Below are 18,044 nucleotides of genomic sequence, written 5' to 3'. Positions count from 1 at the left end.
AGGAGTTTTAACTTTAATGCTTACCTGAATCCTGATCCATTTCGCCACGGAACTGAAAGACAGAAGTCTTTGAAGCATTGCTTCGCATTCCTACGGCGCCGCGCTGAACTCACCTGCTTGGCGGTACATCAGCATTCCATCACGCTCTCTCCATCTCGCGGCCGGCCTCCGACACCTAAGGAGACAAAGACAGCAAGGTGAACAAGGGGACTCTCTAAGGCCATACAAGCTACCCCCAAGGACTTACCTGATTTACCACGGGAGGTACTCAACTCATTTCGGGTCGGCGCAGTCAAGTCTGCTTCATCGCCGTACCCCGGCCCCTAAGGGGAAAAACACAATAGACTTACCTGAATCTTACCGAGTGCCATTTGGAAATCTTCGAGTGGATTAATCGGCAACTTGCAAGGAATCGGACAGAGTGAAGAGCAGACATTTGAACTCTTATGAACAATTGGACTTTAGAGTCAATACTGGAACTCACCAATTCCTCTACGCCAGTGAAGTAACTGGTCATCAACGCGCCCCTGTGGTCGACGCAGGATGGAGAGCTCATCCTTCCAAACCATCAGGTGAGACTAAGGAGGGGACATCAAGAGTGATCAGTGGGAAGACAACAGGAGTGGGGAAGGTGGGTTGACACTCAATTCCACGGGTGGTTAACTCCTCTTCTCCTTTGCAGAAGAATATTCTTGTGAGCCAGACAAACTAGGCTGAGCGGGCCAGTCCAGTCAGTCATCTCAGCGCTACACGTCACGCAGGTGGAAATAACAGCGGCCCAGTCCCGAACGACGCCCCCGTGGGAACCAGGTGAGCGTAACAGATGCCCCTTGGCACCGGCACTTTACAACGCCTACATTGGTGATTATCAAAACACAGAAAGGAAGGTAAAAGCTTTCCCCCCTTCCCTTGGGTCGGAAAAAGTCAGCAGACTACTCTATGCGGACGACATCATCTTAATAGACGAAACGAAGATCGGGCTCCAACGAAAATTGGATAACTTGAACGAATATCTTCAAGCAAACGAGCTAGAAAGCAATGCCTCGAAAACAAAAGTGATGATACTAACCAAAATGGCCAAACGAAAAACCCCAGGGGCTTGGTTCTTTAATAACACCCGCCTTGAAGAGGTAGACGCCTTCAGGTACCTGGGAGTCATGTTCAGTAACAAAAAGAACGAAAAGCCAATGCTAGACTTCTTAATAAACAAAAACAAAACCCTGGCAAACCAATTGATCATCATGGATAAAAAATGTGGCCGCTTCTCAGTAAAGGGGGCAATACATTTTTACAAGATGAAAGCAGTTCCAGTGCTTACATACGGTATGGCGGCCATGTTTGGTATCCCAGATTCAATTTGGCCTAAATTGGAAGGCGCACTTTGGAAAAAAGTCCTGCAATTGCCCACCTCGACTCCAATAACCCTGATCAGAAGAGAACTTGGTCTCACCTCACTCCAGGGCTCAATATCTCTAAACAGCTTGATGTTCTACAGAGAAGTCAGATCATCCGGGGAAAAAATATACATCTTGATTCAGGAAGAAATCGAGAAAGGGTCAAACAAAACGCTAAAAGTCTGGATGGAAAAAAAAAGCTTTTGAAGGCAATAGGTAGCTCAGAGGAGGAGCTCCTGGAAAATCCTAAACTAACCGCAAAAAAACTGAAAGAACTAGACTGGTGTGAAACCCAACTGAAAGCCGCAAATTACAAAGCTACGGCACACCTTCCACCATTTGCCCAAAAACTAAACGAACCAATTAGCTACCTACTGCAATTCCCGAACAAGCTCTCCCGCTCGACTTTTCTGAGAGCCAGATTGAACATTTTAAAAACTAATGAAGTCCTGAAAATCCGAGGCAAAGCAGCATCTGATTCCTGCCGATTCTGCCAGATCCAAGATTCTAAGGAGAGCTTAAAACATCTGATCCTCCAATGTCCGGGAACAAGTGATAAAAGGGAAACCCATCTGGGCCACCTCGAGTCAAATTTCTCAAAAATGGATGAGGACTATTGGTGGTCATACCTAATGAACGGGCTAAATCGAAGACCAGTAATCGCAGTGGCAAATTTCATACATAGTCTGAAGCTGGACGTCATATGTGACTAACTGGGATGCGCCCTAAAGGATTTAGCCCGTTTTGATAAGCACATGGATAAATTCATTTGGAAAACAGACTTTTCTTTCTTCTCTTTTGTAAAAACTGTTAACTGTTACACACAATAAATAAAAAAATTACGGCGCTCGGCGAGGAACAGCGCAACCTGCAAGGAGATAAAAGACACAGGTTAGCAATATAAAAAGCGAAACAGCGATGCGCATCACGCGTTACTCACCGGACAGCATCGCGCACACCGCGCTTTCATCTACCGGCCCATGCTCATCTTCAAACTGCATGACAACACCAAAATACCTTTCCATATCTAAAAGGAAAGAAGCAAGACGCAAGACATTATTATTCGAACTAAGAGGAACATAAGAACTGCATATAAAGACTGTAAAGCAGCAAACCTACGGAGTCGCAGCAGGCCTGGATTCCCACAGGGGGGCTTTTACAAGTAAAGTAACTTGGTCGCTGCTCGCACCCCACATCTACGCGCCCCTGCCAAGAGGAGCATGACGGAGAATCCACCTTTTACAATATTAAGGTGAGGAGAAGTTTTAGGCAGAAACGTGTGCAGTGCCCTTAGGGACCACTACACACAATTAAGACTACAGGTGGCAATGCAAGTTTTACCTTTGGTACAAGCCTGTACTACTATGTCAGAGTGGTAGCAGTGGTGGAGCAGCCAGGCCTATCTCAAGAGTATATGAGCAGTAGCAGAGATTACACAAAGGGACCACAATTACTGTGACTCAAGCAAACACTGACAAGGTTTCAGGTAGAAAAATATAGGTACATTTATTTTTAAACCATTCGTTATAAACACAACACTTCTATTAAACTTAAACAAAAACCATACGTTAAATATACTACAACTAACCAATTCACTTTGAACAGTACGTCTCAAGGCAAGTAACCTGTGTTTGAATGAACCGGTGTTAGGAACAAAACACGTTACCGCAAATAGAATTGCGATCACTTCTTGACAGTTCGGTCTACTAAACAAACGCGCATCTGTGACATGAAATGGTACCGGGGCAAAAACACACTTATCACTTGAGATACCCAGAGGGTGTTGGGGACAAAAATCACAAGCAATATTTTGGTTAGGCAGGCAGAATCATAAAACACTCAAAGACAGGAGTTCAAAAGTCAAAGGGTCGAAAGACACCGTCGCCAGTTGCCGAAGATCACACGGTCAAACAGTTCACGATTCAACGTAGCCAAAAATACTTCGATATTGTCAATGTTTGGAAGCAAAAGTTATAAGAAGGGGGGAAGCCAAGGGCAAGCCTTGGAAATGAAGAAAAAGGGATTCACCCAGTTTCCTCAACAGAACACAGTACCTTGTTCCAGTGGTGCAGCTAGTGCCCTAAGAGTTGTTCCTGTTGGTTTCCCGCAGACCCACGATTCCTGGATCTTCGCTGTGAAGGAGAACGTTTGAAGGGTGCCTGGACCAAACAGGGATGAAGCCGGCAGCAGCGACAAGGAATAAAAGGTGCGCTCCATAAAAACAGGGTTGGCTCTTCAGGTGGCCATCCGGACCACTACAGCAGAGTGCAGCGATTTCAACCACAGAAGAGGATCCTCTGGCTGTCGAAGATGAGCTGGTTATCGCCACCAAGCTCAAGGGAAGAAGACTCCGTACTGGATCTTCTCTAAGTCGTTGAAGGGAAGATAGCTCAGGACTGCAGCAGAGCTTCACCAGGATGGGGTAGTTGCACCAGCTGTCTATCTCTCAGCTTCTCTTCAGTTCCTTGTAGTTCCAGTGGCGACTCTCTAACTTCTAGCCCAAGAGACCTGCCTTTTATGTGAAAAACCCCCATTCACACAGCCTGGCTGTCAATCATCCAGCAGGGGGGGGGGGGGGTTGTCCAGCCCGGACAACTACCCTGGCCAATCATGACAAAGTGCGACTTGGGTTTCCTAGGATACCCTGTGCAGGGGGTGACTACACCCCTCCCTCACATTCAGCCCACCTAGACACCCAGGCACCTGGTGGAGGGCTTCTGAACAGAAAGCCAGCCAAAACACAGTGGACAAAGAAGGCGAACCTAGTTTGCCGCGCAAACTAAAACACAAGAAGGACTTTAACAAAAAGAAATGGTGAATAAACCCAACTAGAGCCAAAAGAAGGACAATTTGGTCAAGCGGGTTTATGTTCAAGGCTAATATAATAGCCAAGAACAGTACCTCGTTTATCTAATATAATCGCGGTAGAAAAGTTAGGGTAGATACCACTGCCACCAGCCAAGTCTAAATGTTAAAAGAGCGAAACAATGCTCTAGGAGGTACAGATAAAACAGGGATATAAATGAACTCTTTCCAGTACTCCATGGAAGATGGGGTGTACTGGATCTGTGGTAGATTAAGTAAAGTTAATGGTAACTTTACCCTTTTCTGGGGGACGGTAGTCGCATCAGAAATGGAGTCGGGGGGGGGGGGACGACAACCCTGTGCCACAGTACAGAAGGTGCTGGATGACACACACAAAGAAGGGGGCTACTGAAGTGGTGTTCTCCAGAGCCCACAATCGCAAAGAAACAGGTAGAAACACACAGCAAAACACAGGTAAGAGTGGGGGGAAAAGCTCACACTCTTACCAAGTGAAAGAAATAAACTCCAGAAGTCCAGCAAAGTTGCTGGGGGACTCACTAGGTGAGGGAAATTAGTCATGAAATGAGAATTCTCCCTAACAAGAAGGCCCAAGGGGGAGGAAGGAGTTGAGGCCAAGGGAGGTGAGAAAACAGACAATCTGGCATTGAATCCAGCTCTCCTATATTGCAGACCCATCTTTAACCAGAGGCTTTACCAAGGGACCAGGAGAGGATTTGAGAGTGCAAATCATCCAACCAGGGCTGGGTGGCGTCCCTGTGGATACCAGGTGAGCGTAACAGTCAACGAGCACCTTTTCAAGGATGAACATTTTTCTGTAGGCAAAGAGTATCTTTCTATCGACAGTTTGTGGCCTTTCGTCAAAGGTGCACCCATGCATGGGGAGTTCATTGATGACCGATGCTCTGTTGAATGGTTTCCTTCCGACGGTAAGTGGCTCTTTCAGGACGTTGCCTCAGTCATCGACAAGGCTATTGGGAGGCAACCGCTCCATTGATGACCTGCACATTTACAACGGCCCGTCATGGACTAGGTCGTAGACTGGTGCGCCTTAGGCAGCCGATCCGTGGACAATTGCTTTGTAGGTGCCTTGCTAGTGGACGGTTTATCAGAGGGACCCGCTGATGATAAGTGAGTGCTTTTCAGCTGTCTTCAGCCGTTTCTCATCACTGGACTTGCCCATCGGTTCAGGGCCTGTCCTGGTCTTGCTATGGGAGGTGGCATAAGTGCCCTCTCCAGTGAAGGTCTCCTTTTCAGAGGAGCATGGGTCCTGGCCATGCAGAGAGGCTTGGGCTGTCCTGGTGGATTCGTCTCCTGACGAGACACCAGTAGTTTCTTCTAAGAACTACAGTAGCCTTCTATGCCTGTCCTGGAGAGTTTTTTGTGATAAGTTTTGGCATATTCCACATGTTTCAGCTGGTGGGGATACAGGTAAATGCGTTCCAGGTATGGATCCCCAAGGAAAACATGTTTCCCTCAACATTTTGCAAAGTCTTTGGAAAGAGACGTTTTAGGCTTCAAGGAGTCCTTGCCTTCTTCAGCCATGACCACGAGGAGGTGAAGAAACTCAATGTTTTCTGATCCCAGAAAACAAAAAGGCATACCAAAAGGTGTCAGATAAAGCAGCAGCCCACAGTACACCAGACTGATGTGTAAAATGTGTTAATTGTAAGGCAAAAAAGTACAATTATGGAATAATGCTCCAATAGCTGAGAAGGATTCCCTAGTCACTAGACTTCAAAGAATCAGAAGATGGCTGCTGTGGGTGGAGCTAAATCCCTGTCTACCTCATTGGTTCAGGCGGAAAAGAACCAAAATGAACTGGAAAGGCTACAACCCGGATGTGGATATGTGCAATTTTATTGTCATTATATGTATCGTGGGGCAAGTGGGGGGCCCAATCTGATGATGGGGAATATCGTGTGATTTTATGAAAGGTCCAATGATATGATATGATATGGTATTTGTAACGCGCCTATACACAGGTGTTTCAAGGCGCGACGAGGCAGGGAGGGGAGGAACAAGGGGAGACAGGCAACGATCCTACTAGGCCAGGTGTCATTCAGATCGCGCAAGTGCAGGGGTGGGGGAGGGGGAAAAGTGCAAGGGGAAGGGGAGGGGGGGAAGTGCAGTACAAGGTAAGTGGCGTAAAGTAATAAATAAATAGGGCCAGCTGGTGGCAAGTGCAAGATAAGTGCAGAACAAGTGCTGGGGAAGGGGGGGGGCTGTAGGGATACAGAGACAGTCCCGCAGTGCAGAGGGGTTCCAGGGCATCAGTGTAAGTGGAGAGTGGCTGGGCCCAGGACCGAGGCCGTTTGGAGTGGTCCAGTTGCAGGATCAGTGCAGTTTCAGTGAAGAATTAATTAGCTGTTCAGCAGGGAAGAGGGAGAGAGAAAGCAGAAGCAAAGAGGAAGGTTTTGAGGTGCTTCCGGAACCGGAGATGGTTCTCCTCAAGTTTCAGGGAGGCAGGAAGGCTGTTCCAGAGGGAGGCCCCTGCCGCGGAGAGAGATCTACCCCCAGCTCGTTGCTTCGAGAAGCGGCTAACCCTGAGGGAGTTGGAGGCGGATGAGCGAAGGGCTCGGGAGGGAAGATGTTTGGGAAGAGAGAGTTGAAGGTATTTAGGACCCAGGCCCCAGAAGGCCTTGTGGACAATGCTGGAGAGGTATTTTTTCCCCATTGCAAATATTTTTGTTAGACTCCGATATAACCTTCAAGTGATGGGTTGGTTTCATGGGTCTCCTGAAACCCTGCTGCCTAGCTATGAGTCATTGCAGCCTAACCATGAAATATAGGTGCGAGGAAAACTATGCCAATAGCAGAGACAACCACAGATGGCACTGTAACATTGCCAATCATACAAAGTTCCTCTTTAATGGCCCTGAATATAGTTTCTCTGGGTTCAGAAAACAAACACTTATACCTGGGACTTACCGTATACCAAAAGATACAGTGCAAAATGTAAGGCTTTGATGCCTAAATAGGCCGATTGGAAGGAGGTCCGTTAAGGTAAGAGCTGAAATTGGATTATCTGGGCCAATAAAATCCAAAAATTACATGAGTTTAAGGGCCCACACTTTGACTCATATGTGTTTCCCACTGTTAGCAGAACCATGCAAGTAAACTATTAGTAGCTAGAGTTTTGTGGGAATATAAATGTCTAAGCACCATCCAAAAGTGATAGCACAACTGTACTGAGATCACACTGCAAAGTTCTTGGCACACCATGACCTGAATCAGAAGCAACCATGATACCAAGGCTGGTGATCTTGGAGTCATCAGCAGAAAAATCTGTGCTTTGTACAGAGTATTGATTTTGCCAGATTTAAGGAGAATGTTAATAGCTGAGTGGCATCTATGTTGCTAAAGAGACAAAGCTAGATCTCACTCAGGAAATGTTTGTTTTCTTCCATATACTATTTTCCTTTGGTCATTCTTTTTTCACTAAATATCATCTTACTGATGCTTCACCAAATTCATTCAATTTATAGCATAGGAAATAAGCCGGGCCTGCTCTCCCAACATATGAATAGGCCATCACATAATATCAGCTGGATTTCAGCATCAAATCTGTAAATTTGCCCACCTGCACACTGTTACTACAAGCACAGGAGGACCAATCTCTGTAGCGACGCCTCCTACCATCAAAGGAGCACTGATCAACGCACGGTCCCTGGTTGCCCATGCACTTGATATTGCGGACCTCATCTCCACTAACTGCCTGGACTTTCTCGCCATCACTGAAACTTGGCTTCACCAGGCGGCAGGCCCTGCACTGTCCTTAGCCCTCCCAGAGGGTTATACCATTATCAGAGCAGACAAACTCCGGTGAAGGAGGGAGAGTTGCCTTTATAGCAAAAATCCACTTGGGCCTCAGATCCACCTCCCATACAAGCCTGCCCTCAGCTGAACTCTTATCAGTTGAACTCTCTTTAACAGCTACCCTAACAATACTTATTCACCTCATCTACCGACCTCCAGGTCCCATCTCCTCTTCTGAGGAAGACATTACAGACTTCCTAAAGAATAACACTAAATTAGGCTTGCAAATCATCTTGCTCGGAGACCTTTATCTAGGGCTCCATGACGATACCAACGATTTAGCCCTGGAAAACGATCTCCCAGCTCGGCTTTAATCACGAATCACAGGGCCTATGCATATCAAGGGTTGACCACTGGATTGGTTGTCAGGCCTTAACTGCTCACCAAAATCTTCACAATGAACCTATCGCCTGATCAGACCATCACTACATATCTTTCGCCATCCAGGGGAAAACATCCCATATCCCTAACCCCATTACTACCCCTCTGAATTTTTCCAGAAATTCCCAGAACATAACACTGCAAAATGTACGTCCTTTAATCCATAACATCATGGACTCAACTAACTACAAAAACATAGATTCTAACATACTAGTTGACCTTTACAAATACACCTTAGAGTCAGCCTTGAACAACATTGCGCCTCTCAAACCAAAAAAGGCCAAACCAATTGGCCACCTCAACAAATAGTTTACACCAGAACTAAAAATCGTGAGGAATGCCAAAGTGTGGCTGAAACCACATGGCTAAAATCGCCCACCACTCATAACAAGGCATTGTTCACCACGGCGGCTGCCTCCTACAAATCTGCCATCCTCAACACCAAAAAAGAAATGTAAAATAATAGAATCCTGAACGCTAAATGAAGGACTAAGGAGCTCTTCAATAGCCTAAGGGAATTAATCTCCAGCCCCGCAAACATAGGGTTGCCTGAAGGATGCAGCCTTGTGTGTCAAAATCCAGCAAGCCCTAGCTGACAAAATATCGTCATTACAAATTAAAATAGAAGCCAAAAATAAGTCTCACTAGCAGCTCCATTGCAAAGCACTTTTCAGACCATCAAGCCCCTCTGTGCCCACCTTTCTCGTTTTCCCCAGACACACCAAAAGAAGTGGAAGATATCATCAGAGTTCTAAAACCCTCAAGGTATCAAGGAGATACCTGCCCGGCCACTATCATTAAGGAAGGTGCCAAAGAGCTGTCCCCCTTCATCGCCACAGTGATAAACTCCTCATTCATCTCTAGCTCAGTCCCCAACAACCTCAAGGAGGTCTGGGTTATGCCACAAAAAAAAAAAAAAACACTGCTTGGACCATAACATACGAACGAATTACAGGCCAATCACAACCATCCAATTCCTCCTACAAATACTGGACAGAGTTGCCTAACTGCAAATCCAGAAACACTTCAAGGTCAACAATTTACTTGGTCTCCAACAATCTGGCTTTCGGTCGAGACACGGCACAGAGATGGCCCTCCTGGACCTGGAAATACAGATGGACGAGGCTAAAGACAAAGGTAAACTGGCTATCCTTCTGTTGTTAGACCTCTTGGCTGCATTTGATCTGGTCGATCACCATACCCTCACAGAACACCTGACCACAGCAGCTGCCTTCTCCACTAATGCCTCCAATTGGCTCAAATCCTTCTTATCCAATCGAACTACCAGAGTCTTTGTGCCTAAAGCCTGAGCAGACCCTATCCCTATCCACTGCGGGGTGCCAAAGGGCTTGTGCATTTCCCCAATGCTGTATAACATATTCACAAAGCTCCTCTTCGATCGTCTTGACAAGACTGGTGTCATCTATACGAATTACCCAGATGACACCCAGGTTCTCATCACACTGACAGGCTGCTACGAAGAGGATTCTAAGATAATTAACGAAATCTAATTGGAAATACATGCATGGATGGCTGCCCATAGCCTCTGCCTTAGTGACGACAAGATGGCGCTCCTGATTGTCGGCACTCAGGCTTGTTTAAACAAACTTGACCCTCGGTACATGTCCTTCAATATCGATGGGAACCCTATCAAAGTTGCCAAGGAAATCAAAACCTTAGGAGTTTATCTCTAAAAAAACTAGTTAGCACCACTGCTTCTTCAACGGCCTATACCAACAAGCTGATCAATACCTGTAAAGCATACTTGTCCCCTAATAGTTGCATTACGCTAGCCAGAGCCCTAGTGCTATCTAAGATCGATTATTGTAACACGCTTTTCATAGGATCGCCCGAACTGACAACAGGCTACAGATCCTACAAAATAACGCCTTGAGATCAGCACTAAACATCCCTAGGTCCAGCCACATCTCGAATCTCAGACGGGATGGCCATTGGCTCCCGGGGCGTGACAGAATAAGATCACACACTCTAGCTATCACCCACAAATGCTTGTCAAACTCTGCCGCTAAATACTTGTCTGACAAATTCTGCAAACACCAATCAGCCCAATCCACCAGATCTTTCTGTTCACATTGCCTCACAGTACCAAGGTTCAATCTAAAAACAACTGGAGGAGAGAGCTTCCTAGTCCAGCCCGCCATATGGTGGAACTCCCTGCCTCCTGCCATCAGAATGGAACCTTCCTTTTGTTCTCTCAGAACTAAAGTAAAGTTCTGGCTCACTGATAAGCCTATCTAACTTTGCCCTAGGTTTCTCTTTTACCACCACTGCTCACCTCTAGTCACACTATGTATTACATAGGTATATGTGTTTTTACTGTATTGTCATTGAACTCCAACCTATGCTCTTATCTGTATTTTTTGGGCACTAGACCTATCTGTAACCATTGGTCCACTTGCCTGTTATCCTATGTATGCCTGTAACGTTCTTACGTTTTTTCCAGCGCCCAGTTACCTCAAGGTTAGGTGCGCAATACAAATAATAAATACAAAATCATATTGTGGGTCATTATTCAGGTACCTGTGGTTGGCTCCATCCCTTCGACAAAGATACCTCCCAGGTTAGGCAGAACCCAGTATTGGCGCCGGTACCGATCCTGACCCAGAGAGACAGCGCGGAGTGCTTGTGAGGCCTGGAGCAGCTTTTTGCGGAAAACAGTCTGCTTCTGCAGAAAGAAGAAATCACTTGATTGGAACAAAAGTTCAAAACTCCCTCTGCTCAACCCCCAAATGGAACAATTTGATCCACACATCTCATGATGCAATGACATCTCCAATAATGGCAAAGGAATTCGAGTACAGTGAAAAAAGAACTTTGTCTTCACTAAAGAAATTCAGGAAAACAGACTCATGAAATTACCACAACAGAAGTGAGCAGCTAGCCAAGAACTCTCCACCCTCCTTAACTGCCATTATTTGAAGGTAAAACATACCACACCCAGGTTAAAACACTGCCACTAAATATTAAAATTCCTGCAAACACCAGCCCATGCTTTTTCAAATTCACTAATGAAACATCATTCTCTCATCATTTTATTTCTCGCCCCTTCAAATGGCTAATTGTGCCTTATTGCCACCTCCTCTGCCTCAAGAGACACCATTGTCCGAACTTCTAACTTTCCTTTAACAAAATTAGATTTCACCTCCTTGAGGAGAACCATCATGCCCATTCAAGAAACCCACCCATCAATTCCCTAGCCTCCAATTTCCTGTTTCTTTCGAAATGCTCCCTGCTGCACCAGTGGCATGCAGAACAAACTTTCACCTTAGTCAGTTTCTCAATCTGTCGCTCCAGTTCAAGGATGCTTGCTGCCGAGGGGCTCTCTCCCTGGAGAAGAACATCAGAGAAAACAGGGATTAAGTATGGGACTCAGTCTCTTTAGAAATGCACAAGGAAAAATTGTCATTAAACCCGTCCCCCAATTGGAGATTGTTAGGATAAGTACTTATTCTTCAGTTCATTAAAGAATGTCACAAAGTTTACTCGCAGAATTAGGTTCAAGTACATGGAATTAGCTTTGCATTAATAATTATTAGTACCCGGCGAGAGCGAAGCAGAATGCAACACGCATTCTGATTGGCTCTCGCCGGGTCCTTACCCGGCCGGGAATCCCTCCGTCGGGATTCCACGGCCTTTGTCCCCGGCAGGGGGCGTGGCAGCCCCTCAGCTAATGAGGGGGCTCGAAGCGGGGCCATCCCCGCTCCGATCCTCCCCGCGGCTGAGAGGCTGCCTTCGCCCCCCGCCGGGGTCTCTGGTAAGCTGGTAAGTTTTTTTTTTTAAATTACCTTGCCTCCCACCGCCCCCCCCCCCCAACTTACCTTCTTGTTCCCACGTCCCCGGCGCGGGACGAGGAAAGCCTCCAGCCGTGTGGAGACTCGGATCCGGGCCACCCCCGCTCTGCGCCTCCACACGGCTGGAGGCTTCCCTCGTCCCTCGCCGGGGACGCAGGTATTTTTTTTTTGTTTTATCCCCCCTCCATCCCACTCCCGCCCTCCCAACCCCACTTACCTTCTTTTTGATCCTTTTTCGGAAGCGGAGGCGCAGAGCGTCCGCTCCCGATGGCTGCCATGGAAAGGGAAAACGGACTCAGTTTTCCTTTCTATGGGGGCGGCCATTTTCTTTTTTTTTTTTGTCTTCCCCGAAACACTACAGCGTTTCAGGACAAAAAAAAAAGCTTTTAGTGTCAAGGTCACGCAATTTTTGCGGGCCGGGGTACTAATAGCAATATAACCCTCGCGTCGGGGGCATTACCGACTCTGGTAATGCCCCGGGGCCCATAGGTAAGGTCCCCGACGCTCGGGTTATATTGCTTAATTATGAAACTGAAACAAACGCTTAAGCCAAGAGGAAGCCTTTTGCAATATCTATTTGCATACAGCTTGCAATATGCAGGGCAGGTACAGTCCGTCCATGGACCTGGAATTGCCTAAAACATTATGCAGGTTAACAACATCCCGAGGAGTTGTTCTAGTCTTTCACTTCGGAAATTATCACAGCTCCCTAGGATTACTCCCATTTGGAAGAGGTTTTCCAACATGTTAATAAGATCCTCTCTATTTTGCTCAAATCTTAATCCATATTTAAAATATGTATAATCCATAAAAACATGAATCTTAAAAAAAACATGAATCACATACAATACCTAATAGAGTAAAAAAGTATAGCCTACCGGCAGGGAGCAGCCTTTTGTGCACTTCCGAATGAGTAGGGCATTCAATAAAAAGGTTTTTTCTAGAGTCAAAATACCCTACCACCAGAAAGTAAAATAAATTGAAAAAAAGCAGGTACTTGCTGCTTATATCCTAATTTTTCCAAATTTGGTAGAATGCATTTTTTTCACAGGTGTGCATGATTTACTACTACAAAAGAGGATATCAAGGCAGGTCTAAAGAGCAGTCCCATCACAACCGCAGATCTGTGTTATCAGCAATACGCAGCTACTTTCCCTTCACTGTTTCCAATGGTAGCAGGTTCACTCAAAACATAATGATTAGGTTCTGAGCACGATCGCCATCAACAGAGTAGAGAGCATGGGCATACATTGGGGGTTGCAAGCTTTATCGGCTGCTAACCCTGGTGACATTTCTGTTCCACCTGGTATTGTCTCTGCTACCCCGCTACCCCTTAATAAGGAATTGCACAGGCAGTGTAAAACAGAACAAAGAGGGCTCTGATGAGAGCCCTGTATACTGTGACAAATCCTATGTCGTCATCCCTTCTCCCCGAGGAGGAGACCCTTTTTATGAGGCCAGGGAGGTGAGGCCGATTCCCCATAGTGCTCCAGGGGGTGATACACAGCGGGAGGATCTCATGGGGAAAGATTCCCCCTCTAGGATACGAGGAGATCAGGCAGAGACGCAGTATCCCCACCACTCATCCACCTCTTTTACACCTCCTCCCTTACAATCCTCTACTCATATATTTCTATCACCCCTTTTAAACATATGTTACTGGGACGAGGGAGAGCAGGGGTGACTGTTCTAAGACCCATGTCAATCCGCTCTGACAAGGAAGAAGCGCAGAGCGACCATTTTTAAAACAGTCCAGCATTGAGCAAAATTTTTGGCACTCTCTATGCCGTTTACTAGTGTAGCCAGTAATTGGGTAGATTTGCATGCCATCTAAGTACAACGTACTATACGGGCGGGCAATCTATGTACGTTTTGCTGATATTGGCAGAGTGAGGCCGGTTTTCCAGCAGCATGCGTACAAATATGTTAGTAAGAGCTGCGGTGAGTTGGGTTTTAAGGGCAGTCTGAATGCACCTTAGCCACTGTATGTCCGGGTGGTACTCAGACAATGTGAGCTATTATGGGCCAGTATAGCTGGCTTGTCTGACATGTCGTAGCTGTGAAACGGAGGTGGGAGGAGTGGCTGGCGGTACCGCATTCGGTGTAATATGCGTACGACCACAAGGTCCTTTTTGTAGACACTTGGATTCGGCTGCTCATTTCTCCACCCAGGCCATCAGATGGATAGAATCCTTTCTGAGCGAGAGAACGATGCAAGTCTTTTTGTTTGTTTGTTTTGTTTGTTTTATTCATATTTATATAGGGCACAACAGTCCGAGGACATCGTGGCACTTGTTACAGTACAAATCCTAGTTACATAGTCATTTGCAATATATATACAGGGTACAAAATAGTTATATTGTCGTTGGTAATATAGCTATAAATTACAATATAGATATACATTTGAGTTATATTACAATCAGGGTAACCTGGGCAGGGCTAGTTGAGGAAGGTGGCCTTGAGGTTGTTGCGGAAGACAGTGATGGAAGTTTCGGCTCTAAAGGTGGCCGGGAGAGAGTTCCAAAGTTTTGGAGCAATGTAGGAGAATCCTAGACCTCCCGCAGTAGCTCTCTTTATTTGTGGTAAGTGTAGCTGGTTGGTGTACTGGGCTCTGGTGGGGCGAAGGGATGTGGTCCTGGATACTGCTTCTGATAGGTATGTTGGGGCGGTATTGTGGATACATCTGTGTGTGATGGTGAGGATTTTCAGAGTGATGCGGTCCTTGACCTGGAGCCAATGAGCTTCACGTCTGGTGTGAGATATGTGGTCTCATCTAGGGATGCTTAGCGCGGCTCTGATTGCATTGTTTTGTGTGGTTTGTAGTCTTTGGATGTTCTTGGCGGAGGTGCCAGCTAAGAGGGCATTACAGTAGTCGAGTTTGGCGCCTATAGTGGCTCTAGCTATGGCTAGGCGGTTGGGGGTGGGTGTCCAGACATTTGGTCGACCTAAAACTGGTCGAATGACATTTGGTCGATGCAATTTGGTCGAAAACCAAATGGTCGAATTTTTTTTTTAGTTATATATTTATTTTTCGGGTTTTCGTTTTTTACAAAAATGGGTTTTTAGAAAAAAAGAAAAAAAAAAAAAAAAAGGTGAAAATAAAAATAAAAAAAAAATTCGACCATTTGGTTTTCGACCATTTGTCTGGTCGACCAATTTTTTTCGACCAAATGTCTGGTAACCTTGGGGGTGGATAGGTATGGTTTAATGGCATTGATGAGTTTGGTGCTGAATGCGGATGCAGAGGCTATGGCACTGACTTGTTTGTTCATCGATAGATTTGCGTCAATGTGAACACCAAGAGTCTTGACGGTGGATGATACTGGGATGGTAGTGTTATCTATGTTGAAATTGGCGTATTGGGGGCTTAGCTTTGTTAAAGTGTTTGTTAGGCCAAGGATGAGGATTTCAGTCTTTTCCCCGTTAAGACACAGGCCATTGATTGCCATCCAGGCTTGGATAGTGGCATAGATGTTGTGCAGGGTCGTGGTGTCTTGGTGATAGAGTCCAGATAGGGGAATAAGTACTTGGGTATCGTCTGCATAGTTGGTTTATGCTATGCCCATAGAGTCCAGTAGGTCGAAAAGGGGTTTTGTGAAGAGGTTATAGAGGGTGGGGGATGTACAGGATCCTTGGGGGACACCACAGTTGATAGTAGTAGGGTCTGCGTTTGCTGTTTCCGAATAGACCTTCATGGATCTACCTTCAAGGAAGGATGTGATCCAAGATGCTGCTTGCTTAGAGAAATGAGCTGCATGGGTGATGTGAGTGGTAAGAGTTTGGTGATCTACCAAGTCAAATGCAGCTGATAGATCAAGTAGGAGGAGTAGTGCATGTTTGCCTTTATCCATGATCTGAGAGATTTGATTTTTTAGGTCCAGTGCCCAACACGGAATCCGGATTGTCTTTTGCCTAGTATGGAGTTAGCTTCTATGTAAGATTGTATCTGGCTGTGATCTGCTTTGTCTAGGATTTTTAAGAGGAACGGGACTGTCGTTAAAGGTCTGTAGTTGTTGGGTCAAGCGTGGCCTTTTTTAGGAGTGGCCGTACGCAGGCTTCCTTGAGATTGACTGGGACGGTACCTGTTTGGAAGGAGGCGTTGATGAAAGCAGTAATCAATGGTGCTAGGTCATTAGCGCATTCCTTGATGAGTTTGGGCGGGCAGATGTCAGCTTTGCAGAGGGATGGATTGAGGTTTTTGATGAGGTTGAGGACCTCCGGTTCAGTGACGTCTCTGAAAGTGAATTGAGCGTGGTTGGGATTACCACGCTTGTCTTGAGAAGAGCGGTTGTTTTTTTGAATCGGGAGGGTTTTGCAATGGTTTTGGATTTTGTTCTGTAGGAGTTTTATTTTGTTGAGCATGGTGGACTGAATGCTAGCGCACCAGGCTTTGTCTTTGGTTATCTCTTCAGTGCTAGCTGGTGGAGTGACTAGTTCGTTAAAGATTGCAAATAGTTCTTTAGCTTCAGAGTTGGCCTTTGAGATCCTGTCATTGAAGGAGTTTGATTTGGCTGCTAAAATGGCTTTTTTGTATTGGAGGACTATTTGTTTGAAAAGGCTCTTATTTATGTCACTGGGATCCTTTTGCCAATTTTTTTTGCGCCTGACGCTTTTGAGTTCGGAGGGTTTGGAGTTCATCCGAGAACCAAGAGTTGCAGTGGAATGATATTTTTTCTTTCTTATTTTCAAGAGGGGCTATAGAGTTTATGGCATTGGTGAGAGTCTCATTAAAGATTGCTGATAGTATGTTTGGGTCCTGAGAGAACGGTGGTGCTAGGCAGGGATTTTTGAGGTGCGGACGCAGGTTGTCTGCTTTGAGTTTTTTTGAGCTTCTTGTTGTGGCAGGTGGTGCATAGGTGAGATTTTTAGGTTTGGGGTTGGTGGGGATAAGGAATTCTATACAAGTGTGGTCCGTCCAGGGGAGGGGGGTATTAGCCGTAATGTGGGAGGCACAGTTATGGTCCATGACCCAGTCAAGGGTGCGGCCTTTGGAGTGTCATGATGCCTACCTCCAAGGAGCCAGGCCGGGCCCCGCAACCCCAGAGGCAGACATCATTTTCCCCAGGGAAGTCTCAGCGGGCCCAAGTCGGGGCCCTTTGGACTCAGTCCTGGCGCCTTAGGCGCCAGGCTCATAGCGGACCCCAGTCCTGGCGCCTTAGGCGCCAGGCTCATAGAAGAGGATATGTGTTTAAGTGCTTGGGTGCACACTTACCTGATGCAGACCTTGCTGCTTCATCCAGGCCCTCTTGAGGCCTGAATGGGACTACTTTACCTGTAGGACTACTTCACCACCCGGATGTGGTCAGGGAAGGATACATACCTGATTGGTGGAAGGATACATACCAGGAACTTCTTCCAAGGCTATTTAAACCCCACCCGAACAGCCACACGTGCTTCGCGTTGTTCTGCACCTAGCAGCTGGACGCTCACCGTGTCAGCTCCTGCATCCTGACTTCAGCCACGCCTGCCAGCACCCTGGAACACCTGCAAGGGGAGAAAGGAAGAGAATAGGAGAAGAAAAGCCCTTACCTGCTAAATCTGCATCCCGGAGTCATTTCTCCAACGGCCCTGAAAAGGAAGACATCATTTTAAAGGCATTTTGTTTCGATCGCTGCAGCGCTGCATTTTACTCACCTTTGCAAGGCGCTTCCATCTTCAGCAGCGATCTTCCGGATTCAGCTACGCCCCGGCGCCTAGAGGAAAAAAGACAAGAACAAAGGTGAGAGGGAGAAAAGGAATAAGGAAAGCTCCGTTTCCTTTTAAGTCTTACCTGTTGGATTATTCCCACTGCATTTCGGGTCCTGCCGCTTCCTGG

At 46.4% G+C, this 18,044-nt stretch overlaps 1 protein-coding gene across 4 annotated transcripts in view; it reads right to left on the bottom strand.

The window, feature by feature from the left end:
* The window catches only part of BAZ2A (bromodomain adjacent to zinc finger domain 2A), a 2,136,751-nt gene that overhangs the window by 721,437 nt on the left and 1,397,270 nt on the right, over nucleotides 1-18,044 (bottom strand). For all 4 annotated transcript variants that reach the window (XM_069653682.1, XM_069653683.1, XM_069653685.1 and 1 more), the window contains 2 exons: nucleotides 11,703-11,765; nucleotides 10,959-11,103 (listed from right to left, as the gene is read on the bottom strand). In XM_069653682.1, coding sequence (XP_069509783.1) covers nucleotides 10,959-11,103; nucleotides 11,703-11,765 — 208 coding nt within the window. The remainder of the gene's footprint in view (nucleotides 1-10,958; nucleotides 11,104-11,702; nucleotides 11,766-18,044) is intronic.

The sequence above is a fragment of the Ambystoma mexicanum genome, chromosome 3q (genome assembly GCF_040938575.1).
Source record: "Ambystoma mexicanum isolate Mex_15411 chromosome 3q, UKY_AmexF1_1, whole genome shotgun sequence".
In the NCBI taxonomy this organism is placed as follows: Eukaryota; Metazoa; Chordata; class Amphibia; order Caudata; family Ambystomatidae; genus Ambystoma; species Ambystoma mexicanum.
The sequence above is the reverse complement of the archived record's forward strand: the minus strand, read 5'-3'. Positions and strand labels throughout refer to the sequence as shown.